Source organism: Fusarium falciforme, chromosome 12 (genome assembly GCF_026873545.1).
Source record: "Fusarium falciforme chromosome 12, complete sequence".
In the NCBI taxonomy this organism is placed as follows: domain Eukaryota; kingdom Fungi; phylum Ascomycota; class Sordariomycetes; order Hypocreales; family Nectriaceae; genus Fusarium; species Fusarium falciforme.
This window is the reverse complement of record NC_070555.1, coordinates 856619-871055: the sequence shown is the minus strand read 5'-3', so window position 1 is coordinate 871055 and position 14437 is coordinate 856619. Positions and strand designations below refer to the sequence as shown.

At 51.4% G+C, this 14437-nt stretch overlaps 5 protein-coding genes across 5 annotated transcripts; 1 reads left to right on the top strand and 4 right to left on the bottom strand.

Moving 5' to 3' along the window:
* Positions 1 to 158: 158 nt before the first annotated feature.
* On the bottom strand, positions 159 to 983 carry NCS54_01404800 (Hypothetical protein; the record flags this gene model as incomplete). The annotated part of the gene is made up of 1 exon (XM_053159211.1): positions 159 to 983. The coding sequence occupies one exon, from the start codon at positions 981 to 983 to the stop codon at positions 159 to 161; it is 825 nt and encodes a 274-aa protein (XP_053015186.1).
* A 2924-nt stretch (positions 984 to 3907) lies between these two features.
* Positions 3908 to 6200, bottom strand: NCS54_01404700 (Hypothetical protein; the record flags this gene model as incomplete). Its single annotated transcript, XM_053159210.1, has 4 exons — positions 3908 to 4204; positions 4254 to 4445; positions 4503 to 5394; positions 5452 to 6200. The coding sequence occupies 4 exons, from the start codon at positions 6198 to 6200 to the stop codon at positions 3908 to 3910; spliced, it is 2130 nt and encodes a 709-aa protein (XP_053015185.1).
* A 2405-nt stretch (positions 6201 to 8605) lies between these two features.
* Positions 8606 to 9877, bottom strand: NCS54_01404600 (MR-MLE domain-containing protein; the record flags this gene model as incomplete). The annotated part of the gene is made up of 1 exon (XM_053159209.1): positions 8606 to 9877. One exon carries the CDS (start codon positions 9875 to 9877, stop codon positions 8606 to 8608), a length of 1272 nt encoding a protein of 423 aa, XP_053015184.1.
* A 714-nt stretch (positions 9878 to 10591) lies between these two features.
* NCS54_01404500 (Hypothetical protein) lies at positions 10592 to 12354 on the top strand (the record flags this gene model as incomplete). The annotated part of the gene is made up of 4 exons (XM_053159208.1): positions 10592 to 10916; positions 11020 to 11197; positions 11251 to 11687; positions 11741 to 12354. 4 exons carry the CDS (start codon positions 10592 to 10594, stop codon positions 12352 to 12354), a joined length of 1554 nt encoding a protein of 517 aa, XP_053015183.1.
* Positions 12355 to 12981: 627 nt separating this feature from the next.
* NCS54_01404400 (Hypothetical protein) lies at positions 12982 to 13986 on the bottom strand (the record flags this gene model as incomplete). Its single annotated transcript, XM_053159207.1, has 1 exon — positions 12982 to 13986. One exon carries the CDS (start codon positions 13984 to 13986, stop codon positions 12982 to 12984), a length of 1005 nt encoding a protein of 334 aa, XP_053015182.1.
* Between the last annotated feature and the right edge of the window lie 451 nt (positions 13987 to 14437).

The window sequence follows — 14437 nt, the reverse complement described above, 5'->3', positions numbered from 1 at the left end:
CCCCTTTCCGTGCCTCCCAGAGGCACAACCCCAAGTCTTCCCCCCACCGGTTTTCTGTTGCCACATCCCCCACATCACCCCCGAGAGAATAGTTTGATGTCGAACACTTTCAGGAAGAGATGCCCATCAAAAGCTGGTAGGTATAAGCCGCTTGCCGCTTAGTTCTGCTTCTTGTTGCCCTTGGCGGCAGTGTTGCCAGTGGCAGCCTTGGCGCTGTTCTTGGTGTTGGAGTCAGAGCCGCTGTTCTTGGAGTCACTAGTCTTGGCGCTATCCTTGCCCGCATTGTTTCCAGAAGGAGCCTCTCCTCGGGGCTCATCGTGAGTAGGAGCAGCGGTAGGAACCTCGGATGCAGCGCAGCCCTTGGCAAAGACGTAGAGCTCGTCATCGCGAACAGGGACCTTGGCGGGAGGGACCTCGAACAGCTTGCACAGAGGGGTAGAGGCATCGGCAGGAAGACCGAACAGGAAGCTCTGGCACTTGGCCTCAGCGACACACTTTTCCTGGCACTCCTCGGCAGTTTTCACAGTCGGGGTGGCGATAGGCTGGATGCTGCTGTCGGCAGGGCCGGAGGGGGCAGCGTTGCAGACAAGGCTACGGGTAGAACGCTTGCGGCTGATCTGACCACGGGGCTGGGCGTGGGTAGGAGCGGTATTGGGGACAGCGTTCTCAGAGCAAGCCTTGTCAAAGACGTACAGCTCGCTACCCTGGCTGGGGACCTGAGCGGCGGGAACGCTGAAGAGCTCGCAGACGGGGACGTCGACATTGGCAGGGAGACCAAAGATAAAGCTCTTGCAAGCAGGGTTGCTAAGGCAGGCCTCCAGGCAAGCGTCGGCGGTGGCAGCGCTGGGCTGAGAAATGGGCTTGATCTTGGCGTTGGTGGCGGCCGAGGGAGCGACGTTGCACTGCTGGCTACGAGCATCCAGAGGATGAGCCAGGACAGCAGCGGCCATGGTGGCAGAGAGAATAGCGATGGTGGACTTCATTTTGAAGAGCCAGTTGTAAAAGGTTGAGCTTGTGGAGTTGGCTGTTGAGTTGAAAGAGTGTGGAAGTGTTTGTGTGGAAGTGAGAGTGATTGATGTTGTTGTTGTTGTTGTTGTTGTTGTTGTTGTTGTTGTTGTTGTTGTTGTTGTTGTTGTTGTTGTTGTTGTTGTTGTTGTAGAGTGTGGTGATGAAAGAGAAAGCTATTTGGACGGATGATCTTAATGCATTTATACTCGTAGAGTTCACAGTCTTTGGGATCCTTCAGAGGCAACTCATTCTGGTTCCCGACCCCCTGAGCGGTCAACTCTCAATGTCCGCGTCAGTCTTTCTCACCATGTCCTCTTCACGCTGCCCCAAAGACTCGTCATGGCGATGTAGCAGTTGGAGAGTGGACTTGGAAGAGAGGTCACCGGGATCCACATGAAGCCTGATCCTGACGTGTCTTGGGAGGAGGACGATGCCGACAACCCGGAGTTGCGTGTGGCTGGCGATGGCAACTGGGGATATCATGGTGTCCCCTATTTTGTGCATCACGATTAGACTTTTCTTGACCTATGTTTTGAACATGAATATTTCCTTAGGTATCCAGGTTACGTGTCACCCCTTCAACGCCTACGGGTGCGTTCCATCCCGGGGGGCTCCTACGGGCGTGACGATAGCGCCCCATATTCCATATCCATGTCTCTGGATTCCTCCCGACAACCAAGGAGAATGTTCTAGTGCCAAGCCAAGTTCCCGAATTTCTGATGGTTTCCACTGTTTATGCAGTTTTTGTTCACCTTCTAGTTCAACAACCATGTAGGGGCTCAGTGAACTGGCCCCTTTTCCTTCCAATCTGGCGATTTGCAACGGAAATACAGATCTCTAAACACCTACTTAATTTTCAACATCGAAAGGCACACGCGTTGTAAAACACCCCTCAAAAGCTCCATGTGTAGCATAAGCTTCAAAGATAACTGTTACCGTACCTAGGGCTTCCGGTGATTCTCCATCTCAATGGGCGTAGTTGTCTGAGATCGGCACTAGGCGCAGTCGATAGCGTCGACACTTCGCATGGAAAAGTCGGAAACTCGGAACAGCCAGTACTTCGAGACCCCCACCTCCCGATGCCTAGAATATCTCCCGTTGTTTGCGCCCTATCCTTGATAGTGACATTCTTGTCGGGGTGCTCCCATGGAGGCGAGGCGCTCTGCCTGGCTCACCAACCCTGTGACTAATATCAATTTACCGGGTTCACAAATTTTCTTCACTATCTTGATGATAATTATTCTACTATGAAGCCTAAAATATAGCGCTTGGTTTGAACTAATGCTTGTTCTTTGAGATACATGCTCTTTGATGATTCCCAACACCTAGATCCTCGGGCACCCCAGTTCGTGATCACCATCCCATCAAGGATGGACCTGGCCCCCGACCGTGATCCCGGGATGTTTCAACTGACCGTCATTGGCTTCTTGCAGGCATTAGTGATTCCACACTGAACTTTGCCTTGGAGCCGCTAGTTAGTTGAGGTTCACACCCCTGGCGCTAGTCAACCTCCGCCACCCCGGTGCAAGGCGGAACTCCCCGTTTGAAACCCCCACTTCCCGACCAAGGCCCGTTGTCTAGCCCGGGCTGATAGGAGCCACGCTGCGGTGGCGACGAAGAGCGACAGACCGCTTGGGTAGAGGGCAATGGGCGAAGAAGTTTGGAGATGCTGTAGCTAGAGCGGATCTCGAGCCAGTGTTCAGCCATTGGCTGCCAACGTCAAAACATGATTCCGGGGATCGAATGGGGGACTCGTCAGTTTTTTCCAATCCTGCGCAGAGATTGCGTGTCCTGTTTTCTTTTTCGCCTACAAGGCTGGCTGGCAACCGTGGAGGTTCCTTGCCTAGTATTTGGATTTTCAAGCCTGGGAAGAGTAACTGTAGTTGGATTCTGCATAATGTAGGTATAACGGCATTTGGCTTTGACTGGCTGCATAGAGGCGAACGCTAACTGACAAATGCTTGAGAATCTCAACAAAAGCATCCTCTCCTTACTTACCCGTAACTCGATGCAAATGCACACCTTGCAATTAAATTTCACCGAAGTCACTGCCTCAAAGCCCAATCCTGTGACACCTTCAACGTGCATTTCGAGTCATCCCACGAAAAAGAGTCTAAAGGGCGGTTGGAACATAGGAAATATAAGGGGAGGGCCCTCCATTTTATTTTGGGTCATCTCATCTCATCAATTCATCAGCAACGTCCTCTTCGTGAAACCCTACAAAGCTCGCCACTAGAACAAGATCTGTTATAACTTGGCATCACTACGACAGACACCAATTACCTAGTACGACCTTATCCCGTACGACACTCATCGATATGGCACACTTGAAGGGGAAAGATAAAGTCGAGCCAGCTCTCAAGTTGAGAGGGCTGGGTAGCCGGGCGCCGTTTGCCAAGAGTTTTCATAGACTGTCCATCATCCTCGCGCTCGGTTCTTGCGTGGCATCCGTTGTCCTTTTACTGAAGACATTGCAGGAACCCGTAGGTGAGAAGCGGGAAGAGTTCAGCGACGCTTCCATTCTCTGCTCTGCTGTGGCGACCTTGTGCTCAGGTGCGAGCTTCACATTCCGCCTGCGCAGCCGGGACCTTCAACCAGACCTTGAAGCCGGCTCAGCTTCAAACAACACACCACCTATTGACGCTGAGCGTACATCCATCCACTTACCACCTACGGCAAAGCTAGCCACTAAAACTGGAAGGGGAGTAGGGCAACAGACATTGTCTCCATACGATGGCTAAACAGAATCTTTCCTCTCTTGACTACAGGAACAGAACACACAAGTTCTTGGTTTCACATACCGTCAAGCTGAAGCCAGAGTTGGCTGGATCATGTATGGAACCGGGTGTTGATTCATTTTCATTATATGTAATTAAAGAAACCGTGCAGTACCTCGCTGTTAAACCATGTCCTCAACATAGCTCACTCTTTTGCTCACCACAACTGGGCAAGGCTGTGTTGGTGGCATCTCTGCATTATCCCTCCTCTGACCAACCACCGACTTCTCGCCGTAGAGGCGATCTAGATCCGCCTCGTTATTACGGGGAACTTTTTCTTGAAGGCGCACAACAACCTCAACTGCCTTCTCGTCCTCGATCACCTTTGGATGGCGCTGTGCAAAGTATCTTGCATACTTGAACAGAGACCAATAGCAGCTGGCAACATTGACCGCCGTAAGGGCCATCTTGTAGGGCATCTGCACCATGTTAGAAAAACGTGGCATGGTTGGTATGGAGAGTGCTCACGTAATAGAAGAGTAGGACACCATAGCCGACTCTCTCCCTCTTTCGCCTGAGATGCACCTCATTGAAGATGATGGCGTTTACTAGGTAGACTAGAATAGTAATACCCAACAACATTCCACAAAACCAAGGCCTGACGATCATGGAGATGGGGAGAACGAATGGCGTCATGAGATAGAGCAGTGTCTCGTACACCTAGAAGACACCAGGTATTAGCTTGGGGATATTTCACCATGGTGAAGTTGGACATACCTCCTGAAATACAAAGATTTTCGTTCCAATTTCCCAAAACCCAAGCTTCCAGCTGCCCAGGATATAGGCCGTGTTGTACCACACTCCATTGACAAAGAAAAAGTTCCATCGATGGAACCTCTGCTTGAAGACTGTCATCTCCCCAAAGCCACCCCGGCTTCCACCGGAGCTGAAAAATATAGCCGATGGAGTCTCTGTCTCGACAAAGACAGAGGTGCACATCTGAATGCGACCTCCAAGCCTGCGGCAACTATGGCCCATGAACCAGTCCTCAGATACTGAGAAGCCAACATGGTCGTGGAACGTCTGCACGAGGAATTTTCTATCCCAGAGTGAAATGGCACCATGGGGGAAGGTTGCACTGCCGGCCTTTCCGGCTAAGGCTCTTTGCAGACCCGAGATCTTGTACTCGAGGTCTTGTGCCTGCTGGCATAGTGTGCCCCTGGAGGAATTTGGCCCAACACTCTTGATGGCATAGCCAATGCACATGACCTTGTCTCGAAGGCGATCGCCGACGATGGGAAAGTTCAGAGGCAGAGCACAGTCGTCATCAATGAGGAGAACATTCTTGAAATGTTTTGCCGCATAGCATCCGACAAACTGAGCCACGATCTTGGAGCCAACAGGGGACCAGATGTGGTTCACTCCGTAGGGCTTGCAGACATCCTCGGTATTGTCGAGAGGCTGAGGAGAGTTTCCGTTTGCTATGACAAAGATGTTCTGAGGTGGAAAGATCTTGACGGCTGCTTCGAGGGTTGGCCCAATGATGTTGGCGGCTTTGTAGCAGGGGATGAGCAACGCCGTCTCGCGAACCGATTGATCAGTCCCTGTGGACCGTTCAACGGGAGGAGGGTCGGGTTCAAAAAGGACGAGTAGGGGGGCGAACGCGTATCTGAAGACAGTTAGCCCTTTCATGAGCATGAACTTTCTAGGGGTGCATCCGACTTACAAGGCAGCCACACCAATCATGATTGTATAGCCACCAGCAACAATCATCTTCTCCTGAATCGCAACAAAGAGCCACCAAACGGCTCCACGCCATAGTGGCATGCCGACGAGAACAAAGTAGATGAAACAGAGAAGGAAAGTGTAGACAGTATACTCAAACGCGATCTGTGTCCACTTTTGTCGCTTGATCTTTTCTCCACGGACCTTGGCCTTTTCGTAGACCTCATAGATGCTACCCCTTCGAGCACTGCGTTTGGAGAGAGCACGGCTCAGTGATCTAGCTAGGCCACTTGTGTTGTGAGCTGGGGGTGGTGCGAGGGGCAATGGAGGAAACTCATGAGAGGCCGGGAGAATCGAGTCTTCTTGCGACCCAGGGGTTCTGATATCGATGTATGGGTTCGTGAAGCCATAGAAAGAGGGTGTAACCGGCGACGGTGCTCGAGCCACATCTTCAATTCTAAAGCTGCCCTCCCGGACTATAGAAGGCAAGCTTGAACTGCGATGCAATCTTCTTCTGCTAGGTCCAGGTCCCGAGGTCCATTTGACTTCGGCAGTGCGGACAACGCTCAGTGAACGAGAGATACCTCCACTCACAGAGGCTCGTCTTACGACGACGGACCGGGGCAGGGACTCGAGGTGTGTTTGCTGTTGCCTATCATTTGGCTGTAGACTCTGACCACTGACGGCATTTTGGATGAGGCCATTGGGAATAGCAAACTGCTTCACGGGGGGCGGCGGCTCGAGATGCATCTTGTGGGCAGCAAGTCTACTGAATTGCAATTATATAACGAGTGAATAAGAACGATTGACTGCCTCACATAGAGGACGATGTAAAAATGTAACAACGAGCGACGGGTTTGATACGGCAAACAGCAACAAGCATCTGGCCTGGGACACACTGCCGGCGAGGAGCATGCTCTATATTGAGTTTCCAGAGCTCTCGGAAACATCTTGACCAGGGATCATGGAAGATCTCGCCATCCTTCTGCTCCCCCATTTAGCTCAGTGCATCCGGTTGCGCCGAAATGAGGTTATCACCACGTCCAGGCTGAGCTGAGCTCCGACCCAGGATAGGCAAGGCAAGCTGCCAAGAGGACATTGTTCGTATTAGGACGCCCCTGAACCCGGCTCTTGCCTCGACGCAGATGCAATCATGATTCGAGTCTTTTCAGCACCAGTCGCACCATGGTCTAAGTTACTGGATCCCATCTCCACTGTTTCGCGGGTATCGAAGAGTGGATTAGCGAGCCCGAGGGTCGTATCGTCAAAGTCAAAACATGACATAATTTTCCCTGGATTAGATGCAACATCACGCCTGTCAGGACCAATACCGGGCCTGTGTTTGGTTCAATGCACTGCCACCCCTCTGAAGTGTCACCAGGAACAGGTAAAGGGGGCACCCTGACCGTCAGGACGGCATTCTGGTGGAGTCCCCAACAACCTCGTCTTCGGCTCCGGAGTTTTCTTTGATGCTCCATTTCGGATCTAGATTACAGGGGTAAACGCTGGAGAGCATGTGGGATCCGATGTGGCTGCTCGCAGGATGAACGTGTCTGAAGTCGAGGCAGGGATGTCTCTTGGAGCTCGAAATGTTGTCTCACAAGGATCCATGAGTTGCTATTACCGGCCCCCCATGGATTCCAATTAGAGCACGGCTTGCGAATAAATCCCATAGGTAAGATTTTTATCCGAGCCCCTGGAACTATCCACAAGTGCCTCATTCTCAGGGCGTCAGCCCAGTCTCACAATCCGAGATGCAGAATCCATTTCTTGGCTGTGGGTTTGCGGCCAACTCCTCTTGTGCCCCAGCGCTTTATTTAGATCGTACGAGAGACGTTGGGAGGAAGAAACCCGTTATGTCTTCGTCCAGAGGATCTCAAAAATAGCAGTACGAGTAAGACGGATCTCTACAAGGCAGAATGGAGCGCCGGTCCAAAGAGTGCTAGACAGTTGGCAGGATCGCTGACGTGTCGGCCACGCAAAGTAATGTCAGCTTGGGAAAAGCCTTGGGCAAAGGAACAGGGACATTAGTTAGTGTGCAGAGCATCGAGATTACCACGGTCAGCAAGATGTGAACAAGTGAAGTTATCCCAAGACTAGGCTGCCGTTAGCCTCATGGCACCACCGCCCAAGCCATCTCTTAAGGTGGCCGGCAGATGGAAAGTGACGCAATGTCAGTCGTCGTAAGCAAGGGTGAGACAAGGACCTGGCCTCTTTGACGCACAAAGGCACCGCTTTTCCGGTGGCGGTTTAGGCACGAACGGGTCTCATCCCATCACCTTGGCCTTCCACTTTTCCACTTTTAACCGCGTGAAAATATTTCATTCCGAGCATCTGAATGGTTGTCACGCAGGTTATGGGGATGCCAAGGGGTCTACAATTCGCCGTTACGAGTTAGATGCGGCAGATGGCAACGTTGCCTGCCCACTTGCCGACTCCTCAAGGTTGGAGAAACAAGATTTTTCACGTGTTTTGTGTGCTGTTTCTCATTCGCACAAGACGGTGATAACTTGAGCTGGAGACTGCAAGTTGACTAGAAAGGCATTCACAGAGAGTTGCCCTGATCTTGCTGACGAGGGCTTACACCGACAAATGCCGATGCAGGGGGACTTTCGATGAGCGCTGATGACCTCCGGTTGATAATGCAAGAAACCAGAAAAATCTACCCTACACGTCTGTATGCACGACGTGCCGCCATGTGTTTCCTGTGGTGTAATCCAATTGAGTAAAAATAACGCGCTCGGATCAGAGGCAGAGGAGCAACCCTTTCGGTGACTCCGGCCTACCCGGTAGTGTTGTGGTTAAGATCGAGGTCTATTGCTCGATTAACAGCTTGTATTTTAGATGCTTATCTACCTAGTTATGATTGCCTTGATCCTATGTCATTGAGGATTATGTGTCAAGCGAGAGGTGATGTTCACCACGTACCTTGCAGTCTGACCTTGCGTCAGCCACATTGTTTGGCTGTACCCTTGTAACAAACGTGATGTTTCAAGCCGGACATTTCTTCTCGGGTGATCGACATCAAGCGACGGCTCACGTGCTTGAATAATATGCATTTAAAGTATAAAGAAGTTTATTAACATAGGTAGGGATGTTCAGACCAAGTCAACTGCCAATAGCTATTCTTTTCGCCAATACAGCAACCAATCGCCTCACCACTTGGGAATCTTGGCGGAAAAGTCTGGCTGGAATTTCCTCATATAGGTAGTGTCGTCTCGTTTCCGCAATCCGCAGTCGAGATACTGCTGGTGAAGCCTTGCCAACTTCGCCCTGTCAAGCTCAACGCCCAGTCCTGGCAAAGAGGGCACAGTCACACCACCATCTGACCACTTGAGATTGTCATCGACGATGACGTCCTCGTCACGACGCTTCCACGGCCAGTGAGTATCACAGGCATAGTCGAGATTGGGGGTTGCAGATGCCAAGTGTGTCATGGCAGCAAGTGAGATGCCCAGGTGACTATTGGAATGCATTGATAGGCCCATCTTCCAGGTTGCGCAGATGGATGCCAATGTTTGTGATTTCCGAAGACCGCCCCAGAAGTGATGATCGGAAAGAACCACTTGGACTGCGTTCTGCTGAATGGAGGGGACGAGATGGTCAAAAGACACCACGGCCATGTTGGTAGCCAGCGGCATGGGCGATTCTTTGGCCACGGCTGCCATGCCTTCGATCTCCGGGGCGGGGTCTTCCAAGTACTCGACGATACCATCAAGCTCCTTGGCGACCCATTTGGACGTCTCGACAGTCCATGCAGCGTTGGGGTCGAGTCTCAAGGGTAGACCTGGGAATGCAGCATGCAACGCCTTTACGGCCTCAACCTCCTGGGCCGGAGGAAAGACACCTCCCTTGAGTTTGATAGCCTTGAAGCCATACTCATCGATGATCTTCTTTGCTTGCTTGACAATCCCAGCAGGATCTAAAGCTGGACCGTACTCATCGTCCTCGTCGCCGGGGTGTCCCGCCCACTTGTAAAAGAGGTACGCCGAGTATTGGACATTGTCTCTTACACGTCCACCCAGCAAGTCACTGACAGGGACACCGGCCAGCTTGCCCTGGATGTCAAGGCAGGCGACTTCAAATGGGGAAAAGACTTTATCGGTAACACTGGCCGTTGTCACCATGCCTGCCATGCCGTCCCCCCCAGTACTTGTGTCGTCAGTCAGAGTCTCGACACATTTCTTGTAGATGAGGTTTGTGCTGTGTACTGAGAGGCCCTTGATCTGCTCGGCGGCCTTTTGCAGACGACTCAAGTGAGTCGAATCTCCGTAAGATTCACCCAAGCCATAATGATCTTCGGTGATGACCTCGATGATGCTGCGCAGTGCAAATGGTTCATGAACACCCACACTGTTCAGCAGGGGCATGTCATGGAATGCCACCGGCGTGATGACAATATCCTTGATAATACTGCGTTGGGACATGATTTCTTGGGCAAAAAACAAATTGGTTGAGTGCTTGAATTGCTACAGGGGACTGTCAATGATGGCGGATTGGCCAGACGTTAAAACGTGGTCGACCTATTCTCGTCTTGGCCGGAAAACGATAGCAATATCGCTCCCGTCCCTCACTGCCTCTTGCGGGGTAATGCACCACTCGCCAGTTCGGTAATGCGGTTTATCACGGGAGTTGATTAAGAGTCCGTTGGGTAGTATCCGTCATTTAGTTTCCGTGTCATCTGCACAAGGCCGTTGAAGGAAAAGGGGCCTTTGACCGCAGTGGTGCTCCGATGTTGAGGACACGTCTGCCGCACATGGCGGATACTGTTAGCGGATAAAGCCATGATTGGATCATTATCCGCAAGCCCGTTAGCACAGATCGACAAGAGTGTGGCTGATCAACGGCGTAAAACTCACCTCCTGGTCAGCATTTCCGCCTCGGTGAAACCTCAACTCTAACCCCGCACTCTCGAGTCACTGGCCCACTTGGAATGGTTGCCAAGTCTGGGGTTGTCTGGGGTAAAGACACCGCTATGTACTGGCGTTGAGGAGGGATATTGCTAGAGGCCTTCTGGCTATAATATCTAGCTTGGCCCCATCGATGGTGACGAACAGGCCACCAGCGACACTTCCTCTCCTCCTCTCAACTCCAAGGTGTCTGTCTGTTTGTAGCGACCCTCCTCAGTGACCACCACCACCATGGCTCCAAAGAGCTCAATCGAAAAGAGCGACGTTGACGTCATGGACAAGCACTCTCACCTTGAGAATGCGCCCGAGGCCATCGACATTGCCGGCTTTCGCGTCTTTGGCCTGGACCCAGAGGATGCTGAGTTCTACACAAATTACCCCGAGGAGAAGCGAAAGAAGGTCTTCCGAAAGGTTGACGTTCGCCTTGTCCCCATGCTTGCAGCGCTGTACTTGATTTGCCACATTGATCGTGCCAATATTGGTAACGCCAAGATTGAGGGCATGGTTGAGGACTTGGGCATGTCGGGAGTGCAGTACAACACTGTTCTCTCCATCTGTAAGTACCATTGGCATAATCTTGTCGCCCTTTTTCTTGTTCTTTTTTTTTTTTTTTCATTTTTTGGCGAGCCTTGGATGAAAATATTGACCCAATGCCATAGTCTTCATCCCTTACGTCCTCCTCGAAGTCCCCAGCAACATTCTCCTCAAGAAGTTCAAGCGCCCTTCCATGTACCTCGGTATCCTCACTCTTGGCTGGGGTATCATTATGACCTGCACTGGCTTGGTCCAGAACTTTGGCGGACTCATGACTACACGCATCTTGCTTGGCATTTTCGAGTTAGTAGTACCCCCAACCCTCACCACTTCTGTGCTGACACGGCTATCAACAGGGCCGGTTTCTTCCCCGGTGCCATCTATCTCTGCTCGTACTGGTATATGCCCAAGGACCTTTCGGCTCGAATCTCATACTTCTACTGCGCAAGTGCCCTCTCTGGTGCTTTCTCGGGTCTGCTCGCTGCCGGTATCGCTGAGATGGACGGAGTTGGTGGATACGAGGGCTGGAGATGGATCTTTATCCTTGAAGGTCTTGCCACCGTTATTCTCGGCGTTGCCTGCTTTTTCTTGCTCATCGACACGCCTGCCCTGTCCACGCGCTGGCTTGAGCCTGATGAGATTCGATACCTTGAGCTTTCCATGTTCATCAAGCAGGGAGGTGGCTTCCACGAGGAGAACAAGGTTAGGTGGAAGGATCTCAAGATGGTCCTTACCAACTGGAGAATTTACGTGCAGGCATACTTCTTGCTCTGCCAGTCTGCCCTTTCTTACGGTAAGTTTCCCAGGATACGGTCAAGGAGAGCACAAGCTAATCTTTTGGAACAGGCATCAAGTTCACTCTCCCGACCATTACCAAGGCCATGGGCTTCAGCAACACCACTGCTCAGCTTACTTCCGCTCCCCCGTATGTTGCTGCCGCTATCTCAGCCATCACCTTCGCCAAGTTCTCCGACCGTTTCTTCTGGCGAATGCCGTTCGTGGTTATCCCCATGGCTATCGTCACGACCGCCTACTCCATCATCCTTTCCCTCAACGGAGCCCTCGAAGCAAAGAAGGCCGTGGCATACTTTTCCGTCGTCCTCGCTGTCATCGGTATCTATCCGATCCAAGCAGCGGCGGCTTCTTGGAACGCGAACAACATTGCCCCTGCTTCCCGACGAGCTATTGGTATCGCCCTGATGAACTGCGTCGGCAATGTTGGTGGCATTGTGGGCAGCTTCATGTACCTCGAGAAGGAGAAGCCCAAGTACCACACTGGTTTCGGCCTCAGTTTGGCATTCGGTGCTAGTGGATTGATCGTCGCTCTTCTCCTCGAGTGGAGCTACAAGGTTGCAAACGCCAACAAGGCCAAGATTGCCGACGAGGCCAAGGAGAAGTACACTGAGGAGGAACTGTTTGAGATGGGTGACCGATCGCCACTGTTCAAACATGTTCTGTGATGGGCTGTACAGAAATATCAACACTGGTGACTGGGGAGAATGGAAATGGTTGTTGCATGGCGTTGCGATGGCGAGGCACGAATACCTGGGTTCTTCCTTTGTATTTGATGAGATGAGGGAAATTGGTTATGACATTCTATTAGTATAACTTTTGTTAAGCTGAGTCTGATACCATCACTTGCAGCGAAGCCATTAAGACCTTTGGCGTATATATCCCAGAAATGAGTACTTGATGACGAACACTACGACTTGCTCGATGATGTACATGCAGAGATGGATATTGTTGCTCGACCTGATACTCCTATCTTCGACAGCTTTCCCTTGGTCTCTGCGCCAAATAGTCTTGGCGAAAAGCAGTGTCAGAGACCTGCTCCTAAAGGATAGACCGTTCGTTACCTATCACTCCTTGAATCGGTATGAAAGGGTCAAGGAAGCCTAAAAGTCACTTTTTAATGCCAAGAAGCTTGACCAACACTAGGGCAATAACTGGTTATTTTAGGCAATAATTCTGATTGGCAAGATTAATAGACGTCAATGTCAACAATGTGAAGAGTTTTAAGTGTGAGATATACCAAGAAAGAAGTCAAATTATTGCTCCCTCGCTATTCATCTAGAAAATGCTCCAACTCAGTTCCCATTTGTTACACCATTAGTGTGTCCATTGGTGCTTCCATTCGTCGCATTGGGTTGCAGTGCCGCCTCAATGCTCACCAAATCCGCAATCTGTGCCTCAATAACCTTCTTGGCAGACTCTGAAGGCTCAGTGTATGGCCGTCTAGGCTTCAACTTCTCCTGTGCCCCCTTAATTCCAGCCGCCTTTGCAGTATGCAGAGAAGCCGCGTACTTGACGGACGCAATGCCAGCCTTGCAGGGCTGTTCAGCGAGCGCAGCCCTCTTGTGCAGCTCCATAGCTTCCTGATACTTGCCCTCCTTATACAGGTTATAGATGTGCACAATGGTTCTCGGAAAGACATTGGCGAAGCCGGCAATAGTGCCCATGGAGCCAGCAGCAAGTCCTCCAATGAGGAAATCTGACTGTCCTCCATATGTAGCGAATCGATCAGCCGGAAGCTCAGCGGCGAGCCGGGTGATCTTGGCCACAGCTCCGCATGTTAGCTTTACGCCAACAATGTTGCTATGCTTCTTCGCTAGAGCGGCAATGGTTGCTGAATCGAGGTCGATACCATTGCAAACTGCAGGAAAGTTGTAGATGACGATAGGGAGTTTGCTCTCTTTGGCAACATCGTCAAAGAAGTTGTTGATGACTTCTGGTGTCGTTTGCTTGCCAAAGTATGCTGGAGGTAGAAGCAACACGTAGTTGGCACCAGCATCAGCCGCATCCGAGATGAACTCCAAGACTTGTTTCGTTGAGTGGCCCCCTACGCCAGCCATGATGGGGTAGGAGGGTCCGCATGCCTGTCGAGCCGTCTCTAGGAGAGTCTTGCGTTCTTCACGGGTGAGAAGAAATGTTTCTGCGTTGGTTCCGAGAACGACGAGTCCCGCAAGGCCAGTCTTTGACAGGTAGGAGTAGTACTTGGCCTGTGATTCCGTATCAAGCGTGTCGGTGCTGTGATCGAAGAAGGTGATGGCGGGGGCCCAGACTCCGCTTGGGGGAACTTTGGAGAACGACATGATGACTGATTCAGGTGCTAGGGAGCGTGACTATTGCAGAGCAGAAGGTACGCTAAGCTCTAGGAGAAGACAAGATACTTAAAGCCCTTCCGGCAGGGGTTATTAGGTATCCGAGTAGCCGTTGGGTGCTCCGCTTCTTACAACCGGGCTGTACTAGGCCCAGTCCCACACCCGATTCTTCAGCTTCAATCTCCGTCACATGCTTCACAGATAACCCAAGACGTGATTCCCAAGTTGACGCCTTCATCCGAGTGTTGATGCTGTTCTTTCATCACTGACGCGTCAGAAAATGAACTTCTACGCGACCCTTCAATTCGAGCTTCTCAGGCCATTCCTCGCAGAAATGCCAGACTCGGCAAAGAGTGGCTGGAAAGTGACATTTCCGACGGGTATGTCACACCTCTTTTCCGACGGACGAAATGCGGGAGTGCCGATCCCTCGCAAAGTTCGG